Consider the following 21,387-nt stretch of genomic DNA (forward strand, 5'->3'; position numbering starts at 1 on the left):
CAGAGCAGAGCAGAGAGCAGAGCAGAGAGCAGAGCAGAGAGCAGAGCAGAGAGCAGAGCAGAGAGCAGAGCAGAGAGCAGAGCAGAGCAGAGCAGAGCAGAGAGCAGAGCAGAGCAGAGAGCAGAGCAGAGAGCAGAGCAGAGAGCAGAGCAGAGCAGAGCAGAGAGCAGAGCAGAGAGCAGAGCAGAGCAGAGAGCAGAGCAGAGCAGAGAGCAGAGAGCAGAGCAGAGAGCAGAGCAGAGCAGAGCAGAGAGCAGAGAGCAGAGAGCAGAGCAGAGAGCAGAGAGCAGAGCAGAGCACAGCAGAGAGCAGAGAGCAGAGCAGAGCAGAGCAGAGAGCAGAGAGCAGAGCAGAGCAGAGAGCAGAGCAGAGAGCAGAGAGCAGAGCAGAGAGCAGAGCAGAGAGCAGAGCAGAGCAGAGCAGAGCAGAGCAGAGAGCAGAGCAGAGCAGAGCAGAGAGCAGAGCAGAGAGCAGAGCAGAGAGCAGAGCAGAGAGCAGAGCAGAGAGCAGAGCAGAGAGCAGAGAGCAGAGCAGAGAGCAGAGCAGAGCAGAGAGCAGAGAGCAGAGAGCAGAGAGCAGAGCAGAGAGCAGAGCAGAGAGCAGAGAGCAGAGAGCAGAGCAGAGCAGAGCAGAGCAGAGAGCAGAGCAGAGCAGAGCAGAGAGCAGAGCAGAGAGCAGAGAGCAGAGCAGAGCAGAGCAGAGAGCAGAGCAGAGAGCAGAGCAGAGCAGAGAGCAGAGCAGAGCAGAGTAGAGAGCAGAGCAGAGCAGAGCAGAGAGCAGAGCAGAGCAGAGAGCAGAAAACAGAGAGCAGAGAGCAGAGAGCAGAGCAGAGCAGAGCAGAGAGCAGAGCAGAGAGCAGAGCAGAGAGCAGAGCAGAGCAGAGCAGAGAGCAGAGCAGAGCAGAGCAGAGCAGAGAGCAGAGCAGAGCAGAGAGCAGAGCAGAGCAGAGCAGAGAGCAGAGCAGAGCAGAGCAGAGAGCAGAGCAGAGAGCAGAGCAGAGAGCAGAGAGCAGAGAGCAGAGCAGAGCAGAGCAGAGAGCAGAGCAGAGAGCAGAGCAGAGAGCAGAGCAGAGCCGAGCAGAGCAGAGCAGAGAGCAGAGAGCAGAGAGCAGAGAGCAGAGAGCAGAGCAGAGAGCAGAGCAGAGCAGAGAGCAGAGCAGAGCAGAGCAGAGAGCAGAGAGCAGAGCAGAGCAGAGCAGAGAGCAGAGAGCAGAGCAGAGCAGAGCAGAGAGCAGAGCAGAGCAGAGAGCAGAGCAGAGCAGAGTAGAGAGCAGAGCAGAGCAGAGCAGAGCAGAGCAGAGCAGAGCAGAGAGCAGAGAGCAGAGAGCAGAGCAGAGCAGAGAGCAGAGCAGAGCAGAGCACAGCAGAGAGCAGAGCAGAGCAGAGCAGAGAGCAGAGAGCAGAGCAGAGCAGAGCAGAGCAGAGCAGAGCAGAGAGCAGAGAGCAGAGCAGAGAGCAGAGCAGAGCAGAGCAGAGCAGAGCAGAGCAGAGCAGAGCAGAGCAGAGCAGAGAGCAGAGAGCAGAGCAGAGAGCAGAGCAGAGCAGAGCAGAGCAGAGCAGAGAGCAGAGCAGAGAGCAGAGAGCAGAGCAGAGCAGAGAGCAGAGCAGAACAGAGCAGAGAGCAGAGCAGAGCAGAGCAGAGAGCAGAGAGCAGAGCGCATGGCGAGGAGCTGGCCGGGCAGTCGAGTGCTGAGCCCACCTAGGGAGGCCCGGAGCAAAGGGTCTCCCCCTCCTCTCTCAGTGGTTCTCTCTTCCTCCCCCTCTCTCTTCCTCTCTCTTCCCTCCTGTCTCCTCTCTCCTCTCTCCTCTCTCTCCCCTCTCCTCTCTCCCCTCCTCTCTCCTCTCTCCTGTCCTCTCTCCTCTCTCCCTTTCTCCTCTCTCTCCTCTCCTCTCTTCTCTTCCTCTCTCCTCTCTCCCTCTTCCTCTCTTCTCTCCCCCTCTCCTCTCTCCTCTCTCCTCTCCTCTCTTCTCTTCCCCTCTCCTCTCTTCTCTTCCTCTCTCCTCTCCTCTCTTCTCTTCTCTCCCCCTCTCCTCTCTTCTCTTCTCTCCCCCTCTCCTCTCTCCTCTCTCCTCTCCTCTTCCCCCACTCTGCACCGCACACCCCTTTGCCCCGGTGCTCCCGCGCGCGCGCCGCCTTTTTGTCCGGAGCGCGGGGTGCGGAGGGGCGGCCGCGGTCCCGGGTCGGACCCGCGCTCGGGCGCCGCGCAGGGGGGCGCGGGGCGGGGCGGGGCGGGGCGGCGCGGGGCGGCCCGGGGAGGCCCGCACGGCCCCGGCGCCCCGGGAACAGGTGCACGGGCGGGCGGAGGGGCGGACGCGCGGGCGGCGCCCACCTACCTGGACCTGGAGGCACAGCAGCAGGACGTGCAGACACCTGCGGAGAGAGGACAGGCGTCAGGGCGGGGCCGGGGCCGGGGCCGGGCGGGCGGGCGGGCGGGGGGCGCGCGCTTACAGGCCGGAGCAGGCGGAGGGCGCGGGACGCATGGCGGGGCGCGGGCGGGCGCGGGCGCGGCGGCTGCTAGCCGAGCCTGCACATGTCCTCTCCGCGCGGCCGGGGCCGGGCGCCGCCGCCGCCGCCGCCGCCGCCGCCGGGCCGGCTGCTGCTGCTGCTCCGGGGCGGCCCGCGGCGCGCCCTGCAGCATGGGCGCCCTCGGGGCCGGCGCGGGGGCTGCGGGCGCCCGGCCGGGGCCGGGGCCGGGGCCGGGGCGGGGGCGCGCGCGCGCCGTCCGGGCGTCTGCGGGAGGCCGGCCGTCGGCTCAGTCCGGGGCCGGGGCCGGGGCCGCCCGGCGGGGTCCGCGCTCCGGGGCCCGGGCGCACGGCGGGGTCAGCGCTCCGGGGCCGGGGCCGGGGCCGGGGCGCGCGGGGGCAGCGCGGACGCGTCACGGCCGCTCCGTCCGGGCGCCCTGCGGCTCATGTCTCCTCCTCCGAGTCTCCCCGGCCGTGCGCATCGCCGCCTCCTCCGCCGGCGGCGGCCGGGGCGTTTTCTACGCGCGGGCGGCGGGGGGCGGGGGCCGGGGGCGGGCCCGGGCCGGGCGCACAATGGGGATGCGGCCGGGCCCCCCCTCGGGGCGCGGCCGGCCGGGCGCTGGGCTCCGCGCTCGCCCCGGTGCGCCGCGCCCACATCAAAGGCGGCTGCGGGGCTCCGGGCCGGGCGGCCGCTCCGAGGGCCAGAGCTGCGGGGCCGCCCGCGCTGGGAGCCGTCGGAGTCCGAACCGCGCCGCGCCGCGCCGCAGGGCAGACGGGTGGGGCGCGGGGGCCGGGCGCGGGGGCCGGGCAGGGCGCGGGGACCGGGGCGCGGGGGCCGGGCAGGGCGCGGGGACCGGGCGCGGGGACCGGGCAGGGCGCGGGGCCGGGCGCGGGGACCGGGCAGGGCGCGGGGGCCGGGCAGGGCGCGGGGACCGGGGCGCGGGGGCCGGGCAGGGCGCGGGGACCGGGCGCGGGGACCGGGCAGGGCGCGGGGGCCGGGCAGGGCGCGGGGCCGGGCAGGGCGCGGGGGCCGGGCAGGGCGCGGGGCCGGGCAGGGCGCGGGGGCCGGGCAGGGCGCGGGGGCCGGGCAGGGCGCGCCCTTCGCACACCTTGGCTGAGTGCATTCGCACGCACCCCGGCCGGCGCGGGGAACCAGGAGCGGAGCGGAGCGGACGGGTGCTTTGGGTTGGAGGGGTTGGAGATGCGGATCAGGTCAGAGCAGGGTGCGGGACGGCGCCCGAGGAGTCGGGCTCGACCCCAAGGAGCTCCACCCGCCCCGAGTCCACGCAAGCTTGTGGCTTCCCGCGGGGCCGCGGCGCTGTGCGGTGCGGTGCGGTGCGCCGTCTCCTCCTCCGTCCCCGGGGCGTTTCTCCTCGGCCCCGCGGGATCCCGCCCCGCTCCTCGGCAGGAGAACCGGCTCCGGCAGCGCGCGGCCGCCACCTAGGGGCTGCAGAGGCGGCCCGGACCCCGCCCTGGCCCAGGGCGCGGACCCCGCCGTGCGCCCCGCCGTGCGCCCCGCTCTCCGCGCCCCATTGCTCCTGCCCCGCGCCCCGGCACCCGCGCTCTGCGCCCAGGCTCCGTGCCCTGGTCCCCGCGCCCCACCCCGCCCCGCCCTGGCCCCCGCGCCCCGGTCCCCGCGCCCCAGCCCTGCGCCCGGACCCTGCGCCACGGCCCGCGCTCTGCGGCTCCGTGCCCTGGTCCCCGCGCCCCCGTCCCCGCGACCCAGCCCTGCGCCCGGGCCCGCGCTCTGCGCCCCGGCTCCGTGCCCTGGTCCCCGCCCTGGCCCCCTGCGCCCTACGCCCCGCCCTGGCCCTCCCGCGCCCCGGCCCCGCGCCTCGCGCCCCGCCCCGGCCCTCGGGGATCGCAACTGGGCTCGGTCTGGTCAGCGACTGGCCGGCCCTCTTCGCCCTCCTCCGCCCGCACCGAGAAGGCTGCGGGTTCCCTGGAGGACTCCAGTTCCCCGGGGAGGACTCCGGGTTCCCAGGACAGGGAGCCGCTCACCGCCCCTCACCCTGCCCTCCAGCCCTTCAACGCCACCGGGGTAGACCCTGCCCTTGGCCCGGGCGCGGCCAGCCTGGCCAGCTCCGCTCCGGACCGGGGCTAAGCCACAGAGGTCGCGGCGGGGAGGAAGCCGAGACCGGCTCCGATGGCAGACTTGGGGTCCCCACCTACCCCAGGACCCGACCCCGGGCAGTGGAACCTCTCAAGGTGAATAGCTTTTTGCCGAGCACCCAGGTGCTGGGCCGGATTTACCGGGCAGACCTTCTGATGGCCAGACCAGTCTGGTGAAAAGCTGCTGACCAGGGGGGGGGGATGGACAGGGCCCACCGTGTCCCCTGGCCTTTCTTCAGCTCTGGAGTCTGAAGTCAGGGCCTCGCTCTCATCTGCTGGCTGGGCTGCCACCCGCTGGCTACAAGGCCAGATGGGGTCTGACTCTTCTGCCCAGGATGCCCGACTCCAGCCCTCCAGCCAGCCTCCTGGATGGCTAGGGTTCAAGTCTAGGGTAGCAGAGCCCAGATACATACTTTCTTCGGTGTTGGTCATGAGCTTGAAAGCAGGGCAAGGGCCCTGTCTCTTGAAGCTCAAGGCTAGTGCTCTACCACTCTGACCCGCAGCTCCCCCTCCTTCCCGCCTGCGCTGCTCTGGAACGGCATGGGTCTGCGGATCTCAGCCTCCTGAGCAGCTAGGATTACAGGTGTGGTATGATCCACCAGGGCCCAGCCAGCTACATGCTGTTTACTGCCAGCATCTCAAGTGTGTGCACTCCAGCTTTGGCAAAACCGTTTGAACACACCCGAGGCCAGCTTCCCACCTCCAGCCACGGGTACTGTCTTGCCTAAGGGCAACCAGACAGGTCTGTGATCCTTCCCACTGACCCTTACCTGCCACTACTCGTTTGAAACTAAGGGTTTAGCTGCAGTTACTTAGTCTTGTGCACTAGCATGGCCGAGGTCACTGGCTTGCTCTCTGAAGTGTTGGAAGTCAGCTCTAGATAGGCCAGTTCTGGCAGAAGACAATGCTTCAACAGCTAAGGAAATGCAAGCCCTGCAGGGTCTTAACTACTTGGCTTACCAACATCCCTAGAACTTGGGGACACAGAGTGCATTGTCATTTCTCTTCTGCCTACCCTTCAATGTGAGAAAACCATCTGACGTGCATCTGAAGACTTGATTCTGCAAGCCAGTGACACAACACAGCCTCCAAGGGCTGGTCCCTGAGCCTGAGGGGCAGATCCAAGGCAGCCCGTACCTGTAAGCTTAGCTACTTAAAGGGAAAGTCCATGTCCTTTCTCCCATTAACCAGCAACACGCTGGAAGGAGCAGCGGCCTTTAATAAAGCTAAGGAGCTCAAGCCCCAGTACTGTACAAAACCAGCTTCAGAATGTAGTATTTCTACTTTCACATCCATGAGTCAGGGCAATGTTTTGGGTCAAGAACTAATACAAGGGAATGAATTTAACTTATGTCTAGAACCCAGAACGGCCTTTTTTTCCCCCCTGCAACTTCACAAAGCTCAAGGTGGTCTACAACAGTTAACTACTCACACGTTCGCTGAAGCTGGTGTTAAGCCAAAACTAGTCTTGTGATAAACCAATATAAACTTTGGGGCATTGGCACAACCTGGGCTGAAGGTCCAAGATGCTGAGTGCAGGGGATTTCCTTCACTGTAAGGAAAAGCTTCTGACCCTGCTCCCCCAGCAGTCTGACCAAAGCCTGGTCCGCAAGCAAGCTCTCCACTAACAACACCGCCCCCTTGCGGCCTGTGCCACGCATGTGCCAGCAGTACCGGGGACACTAAGACCTCACCCTCAAGGAAAGATGTTTGCCCATTGTTGGAGGTACAGCACTTGAGCCACAGCTCCACTTTGGTATTTTTAGAAAGCTTTGGCTATGACCCAGCCATACCACTGGCGGGCATCTACCTTGAACATGAGCCAGGATCTAAGAACACCTGCACATCTGTGTTCACTGTTGCACTAGCCAAAAGCCAAGGAAGCCCATATGTACTTATTTGTGCTGTACTTGTACACGGCCATCTGCAAGGAAGTGGATGGACCCAGAACCATGTTGAGGTAAGCCAAGCCCGGAAATATGAACAGCATGCTGGATGCACTAGGATATACAGGATTCTGGATACAGCCAGAGAGGATACTTAGGAAAAACACAAGGGCACAACGCTAAGTACCAAACATACATACTGAAACTTAAAGGAACAAGGAATCTTTCCCTCTTCATTTCTAGCTTTTAATGATTGCCTTCCTGGAAAAGGAGGGGGTTAAACAAAGTGCAGCGGTGCTCACTCAGCCTTGATGGAACTATAAAACTCGTGGGTGGAGATGGAAAGGACTACAATGAGGGAACGGAAGACTGTACCAAAGGAAATGCACTAACTACCTGACTCATAAAAGATATGCAGAGAACAAGCACCACGGCTCCTTGGAGGAGTCTAAGGAAGGCCAGAGGGTGCACACTGAGATTCCCCAAAGTGTCCACCTTGGAGATCAGACTCTGCCTGCGATCCAACCACCATTGTTTTATCTTTATTGGACATAACCCCCCCTTCGCAGGTCATATGTAAGGAAGCAGTCACTCCTGTTGTCCTCAGAAGCCAGGCTACTCCAGCCAGTCTCCCTTCTAGGAGAGGTGGAGCTTCGTATCTGGAAACATCTGCGTAGCCCTAATTGCCACTACATGAGGCAGAGATTCTCAGGGTAGGATGTCATTTTACCATGCAAGTTTATTTCTGATAAAGCACAGCTTAATGGTTAAATACAAGGAAACAGTGCTACTTTATTAAAATACTGAGTTTATTTCCCATGTATATTTTGTACCCCACCATCTTCACATCTGACCGTCACTTCTACTAGGCCCACCATAGCATTCCACACATACTTAAGTCCAAGCACAGGGTGGAGCTCCGTCTTTAAAAACTAAACAGGCATTTTGGACAACAGGTTCTTGGCAGCGGGAGTCTGAACAACATTTATCAAACACAGTAGGGAAAGTTCTCACTTTGCATTATAAAAAGGACAGCCAGATATCAACTCTTACAGAAATGAAATGAGACGGAAAATTTCAACAAACTGTTCAAAGTACTTTCTTAAAGAGACTTCCTCCATTGCCAGAGATCTTGAATAGCCTGAAGACAAAAGAAAAAAAGGAGGTTAAGAAGCATTATTTCACAGACCATAAAGCCTCCCTACTACCACTCCTGATAAGGTACTTTATAAAAGGAGTTACAGGATAATGAAACGTAGGAACCATCAGTCAAGGGAGTCAAAGATGAATACCTGGCCAATACTGTTTAATCGCAGGCAGTACCCAGCTTCAGGGTCAAGAGTCAAAGTAGCTGACCTAAATAACCCCACCTGCATTCCCAGTTGCTCTGGACCTGAACAGCTGAATTATCCCGCTTGCAGCAGGTGGCAGGTGGAGGCCTCTACCACCCTGGTGACCCTCCTGACTTCATTCCTTGCCCAGCATTAACTCACTCTGCCAACTACCCTGTCAAGGTGATCCAAGCTCCTACGTACCTTTCACTAAGACCCTTCTCACCTATATTTCATAATGACTAATGATTGGTCAACAGTATTACTTCCTTTTTGACCAGGGGTGAATATTTACTGTATCAAACTTCTCAAAAAATGAAATTCTACCTCACAGCATCAGGCTTTTTCCCCACTTGGAATAAATGTCTCTTGATACTTTTGTCAGTGACAATCTTGACACAATGGACACTGCCTGCTGCTCTTTAGATCTGCACACCCCCCAAACAAGCCAGGTACTGTGGTCATATGCCTGTAGTCCTATTTGGAGGCCAGCCTAGGCAGTGTTTAAAAGGCCCCTTTCTCAGCCACAAGCAGTACACACTGCTGTGTTCATTCAGACATGGACAGAATACTTCCTATCACAGACCTGACTGATTCCGCCCCCAAGCCAGGGATGCTTTCCTTGCTAAGCTGAAGACATATACCCACCTCTAATGTGTGCTTAGCTGCTAATACATACAATTGGGATTTCTACCAGCTTTAATACTAAAGAACTCTACAACGCGATTACAGAAGAGCCTGCGTAGTTTACAAATCACTACACACAAATAGCAGAAAACCAAGAATTACATTTGGTAACATTACAACCTCCCACAGCCATATATCCTTCAATGGATTCTAAGCTTAGAAACTGAAACATCCAACTAATGCTCATGTAAAATGCTGCTGCAACAATCCAACTGAAAAAGAAAAACTATAGGCAGAGCCAGAATCCTTAGTCTAGAAGAGGAAGTAATGGCAGAGGACTCATCTGGCCTGTGGAAGACAGTGGGTCTGGGTATGGCCTAACAAAAATTCTAAGATCTACAGAATCAATACTGAACTCAAGCTAAAAGACAGTAAGCCAAATGCCCCCTTGACACAAACCCTTCAGGCTGATTTCAGCCAAGCGTTTTCCCAGTCCACCTTCTGTAGTCTTCTCTATCCGCTCCAAAAAGCAAAAACACAGGCCGCCAAAAGCAGCCCGAAAGGAGCGGCAAGGAAAAACCACAGCTCTACTTCCCCCAGCCAAAGTAGTACCCAAAAAGAAAAGCCAAGCCCAGTAACCAAGAGATACTTTATAAAAGCTAGGAAAAAATGTACTAAAAAAGCTATCTTTTCAGCCTCTGCCAACTAAATTCTTAAAGAGTTTCCACATATTAAGTATTGTCTGTGGTTAGGAACCTTTTAAAAGAAGCCAACAACTTGAGAGACTAAGAGAAAATAATAAATCATAAGAGATTTTTATTTGGTCATATCCCAGAAAAATCAGTCAGTTACCTCCTGGTCAGTCATCCGGAAGCAATTCTTGACGTAATTGATGAACTTGGCCTCCACTTTGGGGAGAGAACCACCCTATTGAGGGGGGAAAAAAATTAAGGGTAAGCAAAAAAAACAAAAACAAAACAAAAACACAATTCCTTCAAGATTTACATGCTATTTAATACATGGACCGGTTCCCACCAATTCGCTTTAAAAAACTACTCAGTGTCATTGTGAACCCAAAACACATATTTGGATAGCACACTAAAGCCACGGTGTTCCTAAGTTTTGCTGTGAGGTTCAATTTTGCACTGTCAAACAATTTAAGAGCAGGCATGCAAACCTCAGTAGGTAACAAGTCAGCTCCTCGCTACTCTACCATCCAGAATCAGATTCAAAGCAACATAGGCTTCCCTTCTGAGATCCATGCTTTGCCAACAGAGCAACCTTTAGCTATACCAGCAGACACTAATTACAAATACCAGTTTGGGGCTATAATGCTGAACAGGGCAAAGACTGACAGGAACTAATCTCTTAAAGAAACACATCATAAATACCCAAGAGTTTGTCACCAAATTTAAGACGTTACACAATTATTACACACACCTTAAAATATACCCATCACTACTGTGGATTTTTAATTTGGCGTACTGAACATCTCTTTCCCTGCTTAAACAAGTATTAATTTCTTTTTGCCCTTGGTATCTTTCATGCATCTGAGATGCCTTCCACATGCCAGAAGCAGCTATACTATTTTGCCTCTATCACAGAAAATGCCTAGAAAACAAACCTCACTACAGTCTCCATTTGAAAATTAGTGCCACATACATCCTTATTTGATTCATTCAAATATTTATTGAGCAGCTACGGGATACAAAGTGGACTAAGGCATGGTCAAATTGATGGAGCACATGCACAAAAGAAAGCAGGATTACTCAATCACAGCAGCCGCACCAAGAGTGCGTTAGGAAACCAAGATTGCTTCCAGCCTGGAGGGGGTATGGGTGGCAAATCAGGAAAGGGGATTGAGATTAAGATAGAAGACTTCAGTCTGGATTGTTGATGATAGTCAGTATGGACTCTATCTGTTTCTCCTTTTCCTCTTTCCCCATCTTTGGGCTTTAATTTACCAGTAGTGCCCAGGGCTGTTCAAAGTGCCTGCAATCAAACCAAGGAGACAGGACCACATTAAAACTGGGGGAGGGGCATCATTTTAGCACTGTATGCAAGGGGCAAAAACAAATCAGTGATATTAGGAAAGCAAGTTTACAGCGATGGCAGCAGAGCAAGGCACTGCAGTACTAGGTTCCTAACGCACTCCTCACTGCACAGGCCAGAGCCTGCGTGGCAGCGGCCTGTCCTCACCCTAGAGGGTGATATCAAGGCAGTACATTCACGGCTCTATTCGTGCAAGTCCATCGCTCAGGAGTTTTAGTCCCCAGGAGTAAATGCAGGACGAAAGCTGAAGCCTCCTTGTACATCGAAGACAAAAGGAGACTAGATGTAAGCCTGGTAAGCCACACACAAATCCAAGGTGCGGCCCCAGGACTGACCTGGGGATCCGGTGGGTTATGAAAAGCAAACATAACCATTCTGTTTAGTCTACCAAGCAACTATGTAACAGCACTCAGGGCTCAGCTACTGAAGACTCATGCGCCCCCTGCTGGTGCTGCTGGGGCATCAGAACAGGTAGAGCTCCATTTTATCTCTAACTTGTGATGTGCTGGTACTTTCTAATGGAAAGGTATCACACAAGATTGCAAATTAACTAGTTAATTTTTGCAATCCACTCGGAAAAAAGCCACATACCACCAAAAGGGCAAAGACAACAATTCATCCAAGTTGCCAGAGACTCAATCTGAAATGGAAAAAGACGTAGCTAAATATTTTACTCACTTTTTCTATACTTGCTTGCATTTTTGCTTTAATGTCTTCTACTGAACTAGGTCCTTTCGGTGTTTTAGGAGTTTTTTCCTGTTTTTTGAAGGATTCTTGACCCTGGAAAAAAATTAAAGATTGCTATGAGTGTATTAACATATAGCTCTTCAACTGGAATTCTTAAACTACTATAACCATAGGCTAATTATGCTGTACATGTTTCTAAAAATCATTTCTTAGCAGGCCACCTATGGCTCACATCTATAATCCTAGTTGCTCAGAGGCTGCCTGAGGATATAGTAAGTGGTCTGGGCCAGAAAAGCCAGTGAGAGTTCTCTCATTAACCACTGAACAGTAGAGCTATGCTTCCTTGACAGAGGGTTAAGCTTTAGCAAAAAACCTCAGTACAGTGCTCAGAGGAAATTCAAACTAGCTAAACACTCACAACACAAAATCACTTAGGAGAATTAACAGATTCCTCTTTTGTAGTTTAATTTTTAAATGTCAATTTCAGCTCATAAATCTAACACCAAACAAAGCCATTATCCTGTCAGGTAAGTAAGTAATTCCTTACAGCAAACCTGTGTATGGAACACTTCTATGGGCTTGGTTCCCAGCAGGCTCTTGGCCAAAGTGTGTAGTGAGCCCCAATGCTTAGTCAAGTGCAGTTTACCTTTTTTGTGGCATTGGAGACTTGAACCATACCAGTCTATAGCTTTATTTCTGTCTACGTTGTTTTTTGACGGTCTCCACAGTAGCTAGAACTACAGGTATGTACACTACCCAAGCCCTCCCCTGTCATTTACTAGGATCTCCAAATGTCCAAATTTCAGACAGGCCAGGTGTATCCAGAACCCATTGAGGCCCGTCTCTTACTTATGTGCTACTACTTACTTTTGATCTTGGTGTCGCTGGTTTTGAGTCTTTTCCGTTCTGGTTTGATTTTTGTGCGTTTTTGGCTGGAGTATCTCGTATAGACTGAAATTAAAGAGATTAGTCATCTGAATTCCTCAAGGTTAACCCTGTGTCATACCTAAAACAAAGCATTCGTCTGGCAAAATGCTGGGTAAAGGACTTGCCAACTGTAGCAGTCTCAAGCTCTCAGGAAATTAGTATCTGATGTGAGATTTCCTGAGCCAGTTTTCACCAGGTACATACATGGTAACATTCGTTTCTGCCACTTTTGACAACCTGCAACATCTACTCACTTTCTTCACTGGAACTTTTTCTTCTGCTTCCTCGTCATCAAAATCATCATCATCACTACAAATGAGATAAAACATCATATTGGCAGTGCATAAGTGATGGTATGTCTGTGCATATGCTCAGCACAAGCAGCAACTGTGTGGCTGAAGCCAGATGTGCAACCTACCAGACAGAGCTAAATACACATGCAAATTCATGTAGGATCAAGGAGGACAACATGCTGATACACTATACCATTTCCCTTAATAGCAGAGCCCACTAAGCTGGTAACTGATTTCCCTAGTACAAATGGAAATTTTTTTTATAAATGTTAATTGCAGCATGATGATCAATAGTGTTTTAAATTTTTTTAAAATTTTATCTACTTTTTTGGCTCTGGTCATGGGGCTTGAACTCTGGGCCTGGGCACTGTCCCTCAGCTCTTCAGCTCAAGGCTAGTGCCCTACCACTTGAGCCATAGCACCACTTCCGGCTGTTTTTTTTTTCTGCTTATGCGGTGCTGAGGTATCGAACCCAGGGCCTCAGGCATGCAAGGCAAGCGCTCTACCACTGAGCCACCTTCCCAGCCCACAAATGGAAATTTTTATCCTAAGACTTAGAGGACCATGGCAGACTTCTAAGCATTAAAAAAGGAAAGCTTGGGGCTGGGAAGATGGCTCAGTGGTAGAGAGCTTGCCTTGCATGCATGAGGCCCTGGGTTCGATACCTCAGCACCGCATAAGCAGAAAAAAAAACAGCCGGAAAGTGGCACTGTGGCTCAAGTGGTAGAGCCCGAGCCTTGAGCTGAAAAGCTGAGGTACAGCGCCCAGGCCTAGAGTTCAGGTCCACGATCGAACCCAAAAAATAAATAAGTAAATACACAAATAAAAGATTTCCCTTTGCCTTGCATGCACGAGGCCCTGGGTTTCGATTCCTCAGCACCACATAAGCAAAAAAAAAAGAAAAAAGCCAGAAGTGGCACTGTGGCTCAAGTGGTAGAGTGCTAGCCTTGAGCTGAGGGACAGTGCCCAGGGCAGTGTTCAGGCCCCACGACTGGACCAAAAAAAAAAAAAAAGCTTCAATTTTCTAGTTTAAGTTGTAAGATTTTGGTTTAATTGTCAATTTCCTTCCACGTGTAAGAATGAGAGATGAAGGAAGGGCTGACACTGAGGCACCGTGTGCCCAACTTACTACCTGTCTCATTTGCCCGCCAGCTTTAATGGGCAGCAGCCACCTCACCACTGAACCCAGTAACACCTGTTCCTCCACAGGCATCCATTCATTGTCCGCACCACTAAATCGAACGTTGGGGCCAGTGGCTCATGCCTGTCATCCCAGCTACTCTGGAGACTAATCTGTGAGGTCAAGCCATTCCATGGGGACAATTTCAAAGACTCTCAAGTTAGAGAGGGTTCACTGGAGGCATGCTCAAGTGGAAGAGTGGTGGCTGAGAGGAACTGGAAAGCCCCATACTGATGGCTGCACTCCCCAGATTTGGACCTTCATTTCTAAAAGGTTATGCCTTGAAGAACACAAATATGACACTTACTTGAGAAAAACCTCCTAAGGCCCAGGAGATGGGGCTATTAGTTCCAACTTAATGCATGCTAAGATTGAAGATTGTTATACTTACTCCTCCTCCTCATCATCATCTTCATCCTCTTCGTCCTCATCTTCCTCAGCAAGCTTTACTTTTTTCTGATAAAAGCAAGTACATACTTCTTGTGAGTGAGCGCTGCTCTTTGTCACCAAAGCAAAAAAAAAAAAAAAAAGGCTAGCTAGAACACAATCCACAACAGTAAAAATCACATCTACCTGTGGAACCTTGCCACCACCTCCAGGGGCCGATCGCTTTCCAGACACGCTCAACAGCTTTACATCCTCCTCTTCTTCATCTTCCGACTCTGCATCCTCCTCCACAGCAACTAAGTGCTGTCCGCTGATGTGCACGGGCCCTGACCCACACTTCAGCCTCAGGACCACAGGCGGTGTGATTTCAAAGCCCCCAAGGGACACCTGAAGAGGAGAAAATCTTAAATGTTGTGAAAATGCTGTAAATGAACATTTCTCAGCAAACCTTCAACAAACCCATGAACCAATTTACCACCTCTATCAGACACCAGAAACTATGTGACTGTTCCCCAAGTTCTGAAGTGCAAGTCGGAACACAGGAACAAAGACCAAGAGAGCCCCTTTCTCATCTTTGTGTAACCTCAACAGTACCAATCTTAGGAGGCTGAAAGTAACATAAACTTCAAAGTTTAAGCAGTCTTACCGTTGGCTGTACAGACATTTTCAAAGTTGCCAGTGTAACCTTAATTGGACTTCCCTCATAATTCATTGCCTCTGCTTCAACGATATGCAATTCATCTTTTGCACCAGCCCCTAAACTAACCTGAACAACAAAAAAATAGGGTTAGTTCAATGCCAGCTGTCTTGTAACCCCTCCAAATTCTAGTTTGTACTAAGTATGAACTTTAATTGTTATCACTGGAAGAAATGCATTATAAAGACACAACCAACAGTTATCACCTGACCCAAGAGGCTATGGTCTATGGTTCAACTGACAAAATCAGACTGGGTTCAACAGTTACTCTTAGTCAAATTGTGTGGCGGGAGTGCACGAATAGGTAAAGCTGGCACCCGGTGGTCAGTACTATCCGCGTTCTCGTTTCCCTTCGAACTCACCGTTCTTAGTGATAACTGGTGCTCGTTTTCATCATTATCCACCTTGAAGTGGTAATCTTTGTCAGCCTTCAGCTCGCAACCTGTAAAAGAGGGGCAGTTCCTCCAGAATCGCTCCCGGGTCGGCCTCCCGTCGGGCCCCTTTCTCTACCTCGTCCTCGGAAGCCGGGCGGCCCCGCGCGGGCCTCGCCGGGACAAAGGCCCTGGGCGGCCCGGGTGCCGGGGCCCCGCCGAGCACGGACCGCGGCGCCCGGGCGCGAGCCCCGGATGTGCGGCCCACACCCCCTTCCCCACCGGGCCACGTGGCGGCCACGTGGTCGGCGCGGCGGGCCCCTCGCCGCCCCCTCCCCGGCGGCCTCCCCGGGCCTCGGCCCCGCGCCGCCGACAGGCCCGGCCGCGCCCGGCCCCCGAGCCCGCGGGCCAGGCCCCGGACTCAAGTCCCCGGCTCCCCGAGTTCCCGGCCCCCCAGGCCCCGTCCTCGGTCCTCCAGCGCCTGCAGGCCCGGCCCCAGCACCCCGGCTCCCCCCGGCCCCGGCTCCGATCTCCCCCGGGCCCAGTCGCAGGCCCCGGCCTCAACCCCCCGGCTCCGAGTTCCCGGCCCCCGGGCCTCTCAGGCCCCGTCCTTGGTCCTCCAGTACCTGCAGGCCCGGCCCCGGCTCCCCGGCGCCCGCAGGCCCGGCCCCGGCTCCCCGTTTCCCCGGCGCCCGCAGGCCCAGCCCCGGCCCCCCGGCGCCCGCAGGCCCAGCCCCGGCTCCCCGGCGCCCGCAGCCCCGGCCCCGGCCCCCCGTTTCCCTAGCGCCTTTTAGGCCCAGCCCCGGCTCCCCGGCGCCCGCAGGCCCAGCCCCGGCTCCCCGGCGCCCGCAGGCCCGGCCCCGGCTCCCCGTTTCCCCGGCGCCCGCAGGCCCAGCCCCGGCCCCCCGGCGCCCGCAGGCCCGGCCCCGGCCCCCCGTTTCCCTAGCGCCTTTTAGGCCCAGCCCCGGCTCCCCGGCTCCCCGGCGCCCGCAGGCCCAGCCCCGGCTCCCCGGCGCCCGCAGGCCCAGCCCCGGCTCCCCGGCGCCCGCAGGCCCGGCCCCGGCTCCCCGGCGCCCGCAGGCCCAGCCCCGGCTCCCCCGGCGCCCGCAGGCCCGGCCCCGGCTCCCCGGCGCCCGCAGGCCCGGCCCCGGCTCCCCGTTTCCCCGGCGCCCGCAGGCCCGGCCCCGGCTCCCCGTTTCCCCGGCGCCCGCAGGCCCGGCCCCACCCCCGAGCCCAGGCCCGCGGCGGCCGCCCCGCCACCGGCCGCGTACCGAACAGGTAGTTCTGGGGCCGCAGCGGGCTCATGTCCATGTCCATCGAGTCCTCCATGGGCGGCGCGCGGCGAGGGCGGACGGAGGAGGGCGGCTCCGCGGCCGAGGGGAGACGCAGGACGGAATCACGCCAAGGAAAGGACGCGGGCCGCCTGCGCGTTTATAAGGCCTGCGCCCATCTCGCGAGAGCTCGCCAAGCCCCGCCCCCCGCGCGCGTGCTCGAGAGGATCCTACTCTCCGGCCGGGCCGCACTCCCGCGCAGGCGCACTTCCACCCCGCCGCCCCATCCCGCCTCGCCGTCTTCCACCCACCACCGCCAGGTGCCTCGCGGGCTCGCACTGCGCACGCGCGCGGGCGGAGGGGGTGTGGCCGGGCGTCCGCGCGCGTGCGCGCTCCTCCGCGCCGTCCTTCTGGTTAGGCTGGGCTGTCCCCGGCGTTGTCGTGGCTTTTGTGTCTGGCTGGTCCTGGCGCTTGAGCGCAGCCCCACTGCCGGCCTTTTCTGCGTGTGTGGCGCCGGGGACCCGAACCCGGGGCCTCGGGCGTGCGAGGCCCGCGCCCGCCCCGCGCGCGTCCCCGCCGGGCGCCGAGCCGAGGGCGCGGGAGCGGCCTCCCGCCCCGCATCGGCGCGGCCCGCCCCGAGGCCGGCGCTGCGCTCCCGCGAGCTCGGGCGGGGCCCGCGGGGCCTGGGCACGGAGACCCCCGCCGGGCCGGGGCGAGGCGCGTGCGCGTGCGCAGTGGGGCGCCGGAGGGGTGTCCGCGCCCCCCTCGTCCGCGCCCCCGGGCCGGCCGGCAAAGTGACGCCGCCCACGGCGCGCAGCGTGCGAGGGCAGACGCGCACGCGGGGCCCCCGCCTGTCCGCCCAGCCGTCCGGAGCCCGAGACCCGAGAACGCGGCTCAAAGCCAGCCCCGGCAGGAGGCCGGGAGCCCCGAAGCGGCTCGGGGTAGGGAGGTAGCGCTCGCTGAGGACAGCGCCCAGGCCCAGAGCTCGAGCCCCAGGACCCACAGGAAGTGACCGCATGCACAGCGCGCACGCGCATGCAAAGGACCGAATGCACACACGTGCACAGCGTGCACACGCATGCAAAGGACCGAATGCACACACGTGCACACACATGCACAGCGTGCACACGCATGCAAAGGACCGAATGCACACACATGCACAGCGTGCACACGCATGCAAAGGACCGAATGCACACACATGCACAGCGTGCACGCGCATGCAAAGGACCGAATGCACACACGTGCACACACATGCACAGCGTGCACACGCATGCAAAGGACCGAATGCACACACGTGCACAGCGTGCACACGCATGCAAAGGACCGAATGCACACACGTGCACACACATGCACAGCGTGCACACACAGCAAGAGGACTTAAGATGAGAAAGGCGCGGTTCCAGGGAGTGAGGAGGCTGTTTAGAGCCCTGAACTATCTCGTAGACTGCTGGAGTGGGGTATATACCATACATTCATCAGAACCAATGGCTTGGGCCAGGTGTGGTAACACACGCCTGTCACCTCAGTACGCAGGAGGCTGAAGCAAGAGGACTGTAAATTCATAACAAGGCTTTTCTACTTTCTGTATAGCAAGTTCCAGGTCAGCCTGCAGACACCAAGACAAGAAGGATCCATAACGTAACCTGTCAACTTGGGGCACCTGGCGGATCCCTCAGCTGCAGGAACGAAGGAGTCTAATGCAGGGTTCTCCAGCGCAGGAGAAAGAGTATTCCCTGGAGTTTCTGCTTCATTTTGCTATGAACCTAAAGATGTTCTTAAAAAAAAATGTAATCACCTGTTTATATGCCAAAAAATACCTAGAGGGAAATTTACCATGACAGATGTCCATATTAGAAAAGATCCCCAGGTGAAAAACCTAACATCATATCTCTAAGTAAGCACAGAGCCTTGGGTTCAAACTCTAGTACCACCAGAAAGAGAAACCGAGAGGAATGAAATATTTGCAAATAAGGAAAAGTTTATATTAAAAATACATAAAAAATACACAGTAGCAGGGCTGGGAAGGTGGCTCCGTGGTAGAGCACTGGCCTCGCATGCATGAGGCCTGGATTCAATTCCTCAGCACCACATACACAGAAAAGGCTGAAGTGGTGCTGTGGCTCAAGTGGTAGAGCGCTAGCCTTGAGCTGAAGAGCTGAGGGACAGCGCCCAGGCCCAGAGAAAACCTGATTTTAAAAATGGTCAAAGGATCTACTGGGTATTTCTCAAAGACCAAGAAATATATGTATCAATAATTAGAGAAACAGAATCACAGCGAGCTATCACCTACATTGAAAGACAGCCAGCATTGAGGAGGTGGACAGGAAGCCAGCCATGCACACGGGCGGGTGATGGATATAGAAAAAGCATGGACGTGCCTCGAAAACTAAAACTATTTAGAAGTTTTTGTCATGAAGGAGCATGTTGTCCCCTTGGTGCCATTCACAGTGGCAAGGTGTGGAACAACTGTGGGCAGAGGAGCGGATAAAGGAGATGTGATAGGGAAGGCATGCGTGTGGATAAACAATGAAGAGTTACCCTTTGGGGAAGGTAGTCCGTCCTGCACCGAGGTCCACGTCCTGCACCGAGGTCCACGTCCTGCTGTGTCTCCTGGTTTGCTTCTGGAGACGTGTGTGAAGGCCTTCCGGGTGTGACCAGGCTGCACCTCCAATCTGAGGCTGAGCGGCTGGCCACTCCGGGTGCCAGGATGCCCCCCGCCGGGCCAGGCCGGGATGGTGGCATCAGCAGTGGGACTAGGAAGTGTTGGTTAGCTGTCTAAAGGCCCAACCAAGAGGCCTAGGAACTTGGGAGAAGTTGCGGTGGAAGAAGACCCAGGGTTCTGTTCGGCGAACCTGAGCCTGCTCATATTCGGGTTCATTTCTGGGCCCTAAAAGCTGACCACCGGACCTGGGCCAGTGTTGGCTTCTTTCCGGGTCTGCACTCTCTGGTTGGAGTGGAGCGGTAAAACTCACCAGACAACAGCAGGGGGCGCTGTGAAACCGAGCTGCTCTGCCAGGTTTAAGCACTCCAAGTACTGACATCCTGGGATGGGCCGGGAGGGTGGCTCCATGGTAGAGCACTCACCGGGGTTCGATTCCTCAGTATCACATACACAGAAAAGGCCAGAAGTTGTGCTGTGGCTCTCGAGTGCTAGCTCTGAGCACAGAGAAGCTCAGGGACAGCGCCCAGGCCCTGAGTTCAAGCCCCAGGACTGGCAAAAATAAATAAAATAATGGAAGTCAGGTGCGGGTGGCTCACGCCTGTCATCCTAGCTACCCAGGAGGCTGAGATCTGAGGATTGCAGTTTGAAACCAACCCAGGCAGGAAAGTCTGTGAGACTCTCATCGCCAATGAACCACCAAAAAGCCAGAAGTGGAGCTGTGGCTCAAGTGGTAGTACACTAGCCTTGAGCAAAGAGGAGCTCAGGGACAGCGCCCAGGCCCTGAGTTCAAGCCCCCGGATCAGCAGAAATAATAATAATAATAGAGAAAGCATCTGAACCATATCTCAGTTCGCAACTTAAATTAGAACCCTTCGATGTTTTGCCTTGAAATATCACTAATTTGACCTGAAAGGCAAATCATACAAATAAAATCATTCCACAGCTGATGATTTCATAAGAGTTCTGTAAATTTACAAGGGCCAGTGTTTGCTCTTTCTTCTTTCATTCTTCCTTTTTTCGTTGTTGTTATTGGTCATGGGGCTTGAACTCTGGGCCACCAGCACCTGGCTTAGGGCCAGTGTTCTTGTGCCTGAGGGTACTTGTAATAAAATTCTGATCACGTGTTCCCTTTGAAGGGTTAACAGCAGAGATTGCCGGTGGCTCACAGGACTTCGGTGGTTTGGCCCGGAGGGAGTGAGGTGCTGGGCAAAAAACTTGTGTTCAGCCCAGCAGAGAAGGCCAGTTTCTTTGTCACTCCCAGCTTTGTGTAGGATTAAGCGAGAGGGACTGGTAATAATTTCTGAAGCTCATTATTCGTGAGCCCAGGGCCTGGTACCTAGAAGGCACTCCGCGAGTCCTCCTGTCTCTCTTCCTTTGCTCTTCCCTGAGTGTTCTCCATTCACTTCTTGTGGAAACACTCGGCTTCCACGCAGACTAGTCACGTCAAGTACCCTCCTCGGTCGCTGACTTAGGAGGTAAAGCACAGCCAGTGTACGGTTGAGCAAGGGCGCTGAGGTCTTCTCGCTGCTGGCGCTTGGTGTTGATGGCCTCCTGTGAGCCGCTGGTGGAGTTCCTCTCAGGAGGAGCTATCCCAGGCCCACGCCAGCTTGCTGAGGCAGAGATCAACTCAGAGACCCACTGTCGCCCCACTATCGAATTAGAGCCATAGTTTTGACAAGTACGGCAGCAGAATCATCAGTTTAGCCACCAGCAATCCATGTGTCTCTTTAAGTTCATAAATAAAACATCCTTCATTAAGAATTTCCTAGTAAGCAAAAGCAGACCAGTGATCTCCACCCCCCTATACATTACAAAGTAAAATGATATAATAGTAATCAAATCAAATCATGTCTAGGAGTTTTATAGACAACTAATAGCTGTGATTGCAAAGTGCACATCAGATACCAATTGAAGGGTACTTTTCTCTTTAATATAATGTACTATGCATATTCCACAAACTGTCTCATGATATCAAATGAATTTAACAAGATGATTATGTAGGTCAAATTACTTAGTAAGTTCTTTCAAGAACAGCTCTTAGACCTATTATGACTTTTAATGGCACAATTTGTTAAATGATTGCTGTTTCTAGAATCCTGCCTGCACATGCCTGTCAGAAACGCTAGCTGTGCCCTGTGGTCTATTTTTTAAATCTACGTCTTGCTTGTGGCGATTGAAACAAAAACGACCACCAAAGAACAACTTCCTGTAGCTCATCCTTCATTTTAAATTATTTAAACCACTTCCTTATTGCCAAATTATAATTTGAATTTTCTCATCTTAACCTTTAGACCAAATTTCTTTCCACTCTGTATGAAGATGTCCTGAGAGTTCTTTTGTTTCATGTCAAAAGTTGTGGACAGAATGGATCTCGTGGACGTTTAAAGTGTCTTCGGCAGGAAGGCAGCTGTCCACTGCACGGCTCCTTACAGAAGAGCCCAG

The 21,387-nt window shown here is 55.3% G+C and overlaps 2 protein-coding genes across 3 annotated transcripts; one reads left to right on the forward strand and one right to left on the reverse strand.

Annotated features, from left to right (window-relative positions):
- Positions 1–2,636: 2,636 nt before the first annotated feature.
- Positions 2,637–4,751, forward strand: LOC138815297 (collagen alpha-1(III) chain-like). The gene has a single exon (XM_070004628.1). It carries the CDS (start codon positions 2,637–2,639, stop codon positions 4,749–4,751), a length of 2,115 nt encoding a protein of 704 aa, XP_069860729.1.
- Positions 4,752–7,174: 2,423 nt separating this feature from the next.
- LOC138815303 (nucleophosmin) lies at positions 7,175–16,425 on the reverse strand. 2 transcript variants are annotated; one of them, XM_070004638.1, is made up of 10 exons: positions 16,284–16,425; positions 15,004–15,083; positions 14,591–14,710; positions 14,131–14,331; positions 13,949–14,013; positions 12,339–12,393; positions 12,025–12,108; positions 11,149–11,250; positions 9,271–9,345; positions 7,175–7,601 (listed from the first exon to the last, which is right to left on the reverse strand). In XM_070004638.1, the coding sequence occupies exons 1-10, from the start codon at positions 16,339–16,341 to the stop codon at positions 7,563–7,565; spliced, it is 879 nt and encodes a 292-aa protein (XP_069860739.1). In that variant the 5' UTR covers positions 16,342–16,425; the 3' UTR covers positions 7,175–7,562. The 2 variants fall into 2 exon arrangements, with proteins under 2 accessions (XP_069860739.1, XP_069860740.1); XM_070004639.1 differs by lacking the exons at positions 7,175–7,601; positions 9,271–9,345 and adding an exon at positions 10,094–10,410.
- Positions 16,426–21,387: the final 4,962 nt, after the last annotated feature.

Source organism: Dipodomys merriami, unplaced genomic scaffold (genome assembly GCF_024711535.1).
Source record: "Dipodomys merriami isolate MVZ:Mamm:240054 unplaced genomic scaffold, mDipMer1.0.p SCAF_636, whole genome shotgun sequence".
Taxonomy (NCBI): Eukaryota; Metazoa; Chordata; class Mammalia; order Rodentia; family Heteromyidae; genus Dipodomys; species Dipodomys merriami.

Coding starts and splice junctions, on each gene's coding strand:
- LOC138815297 (XM_070004628.1), top strand. CDS start 2,637: ATGGGCGCCCTCGGGGCCGGCGCGGGGGCTGCGGGCGCCCGGCCGGGG.
- LOC138815303 (XM_070004638.1), bottom strand. CDS start 16,341: ATGGAGGACTCGATGGACATGGACATGAGCCCGCTGCGGCCCCAGAAC. Junction 15,084..16,283: donor GCCCCAGAACTACCTGTTCG/GTACGCGGCCGG, acceptor CCTCTTTTACAG/GTTGCGAGCTGAAGGCTGAC. Junction 9,346..11,148: donor TGCAAGCAAGTATAGAAAAA/GTGAGTAAAATA, acceptor CCCCCTCAATAG/GGTGGTTCTCTCCCCAAAGT.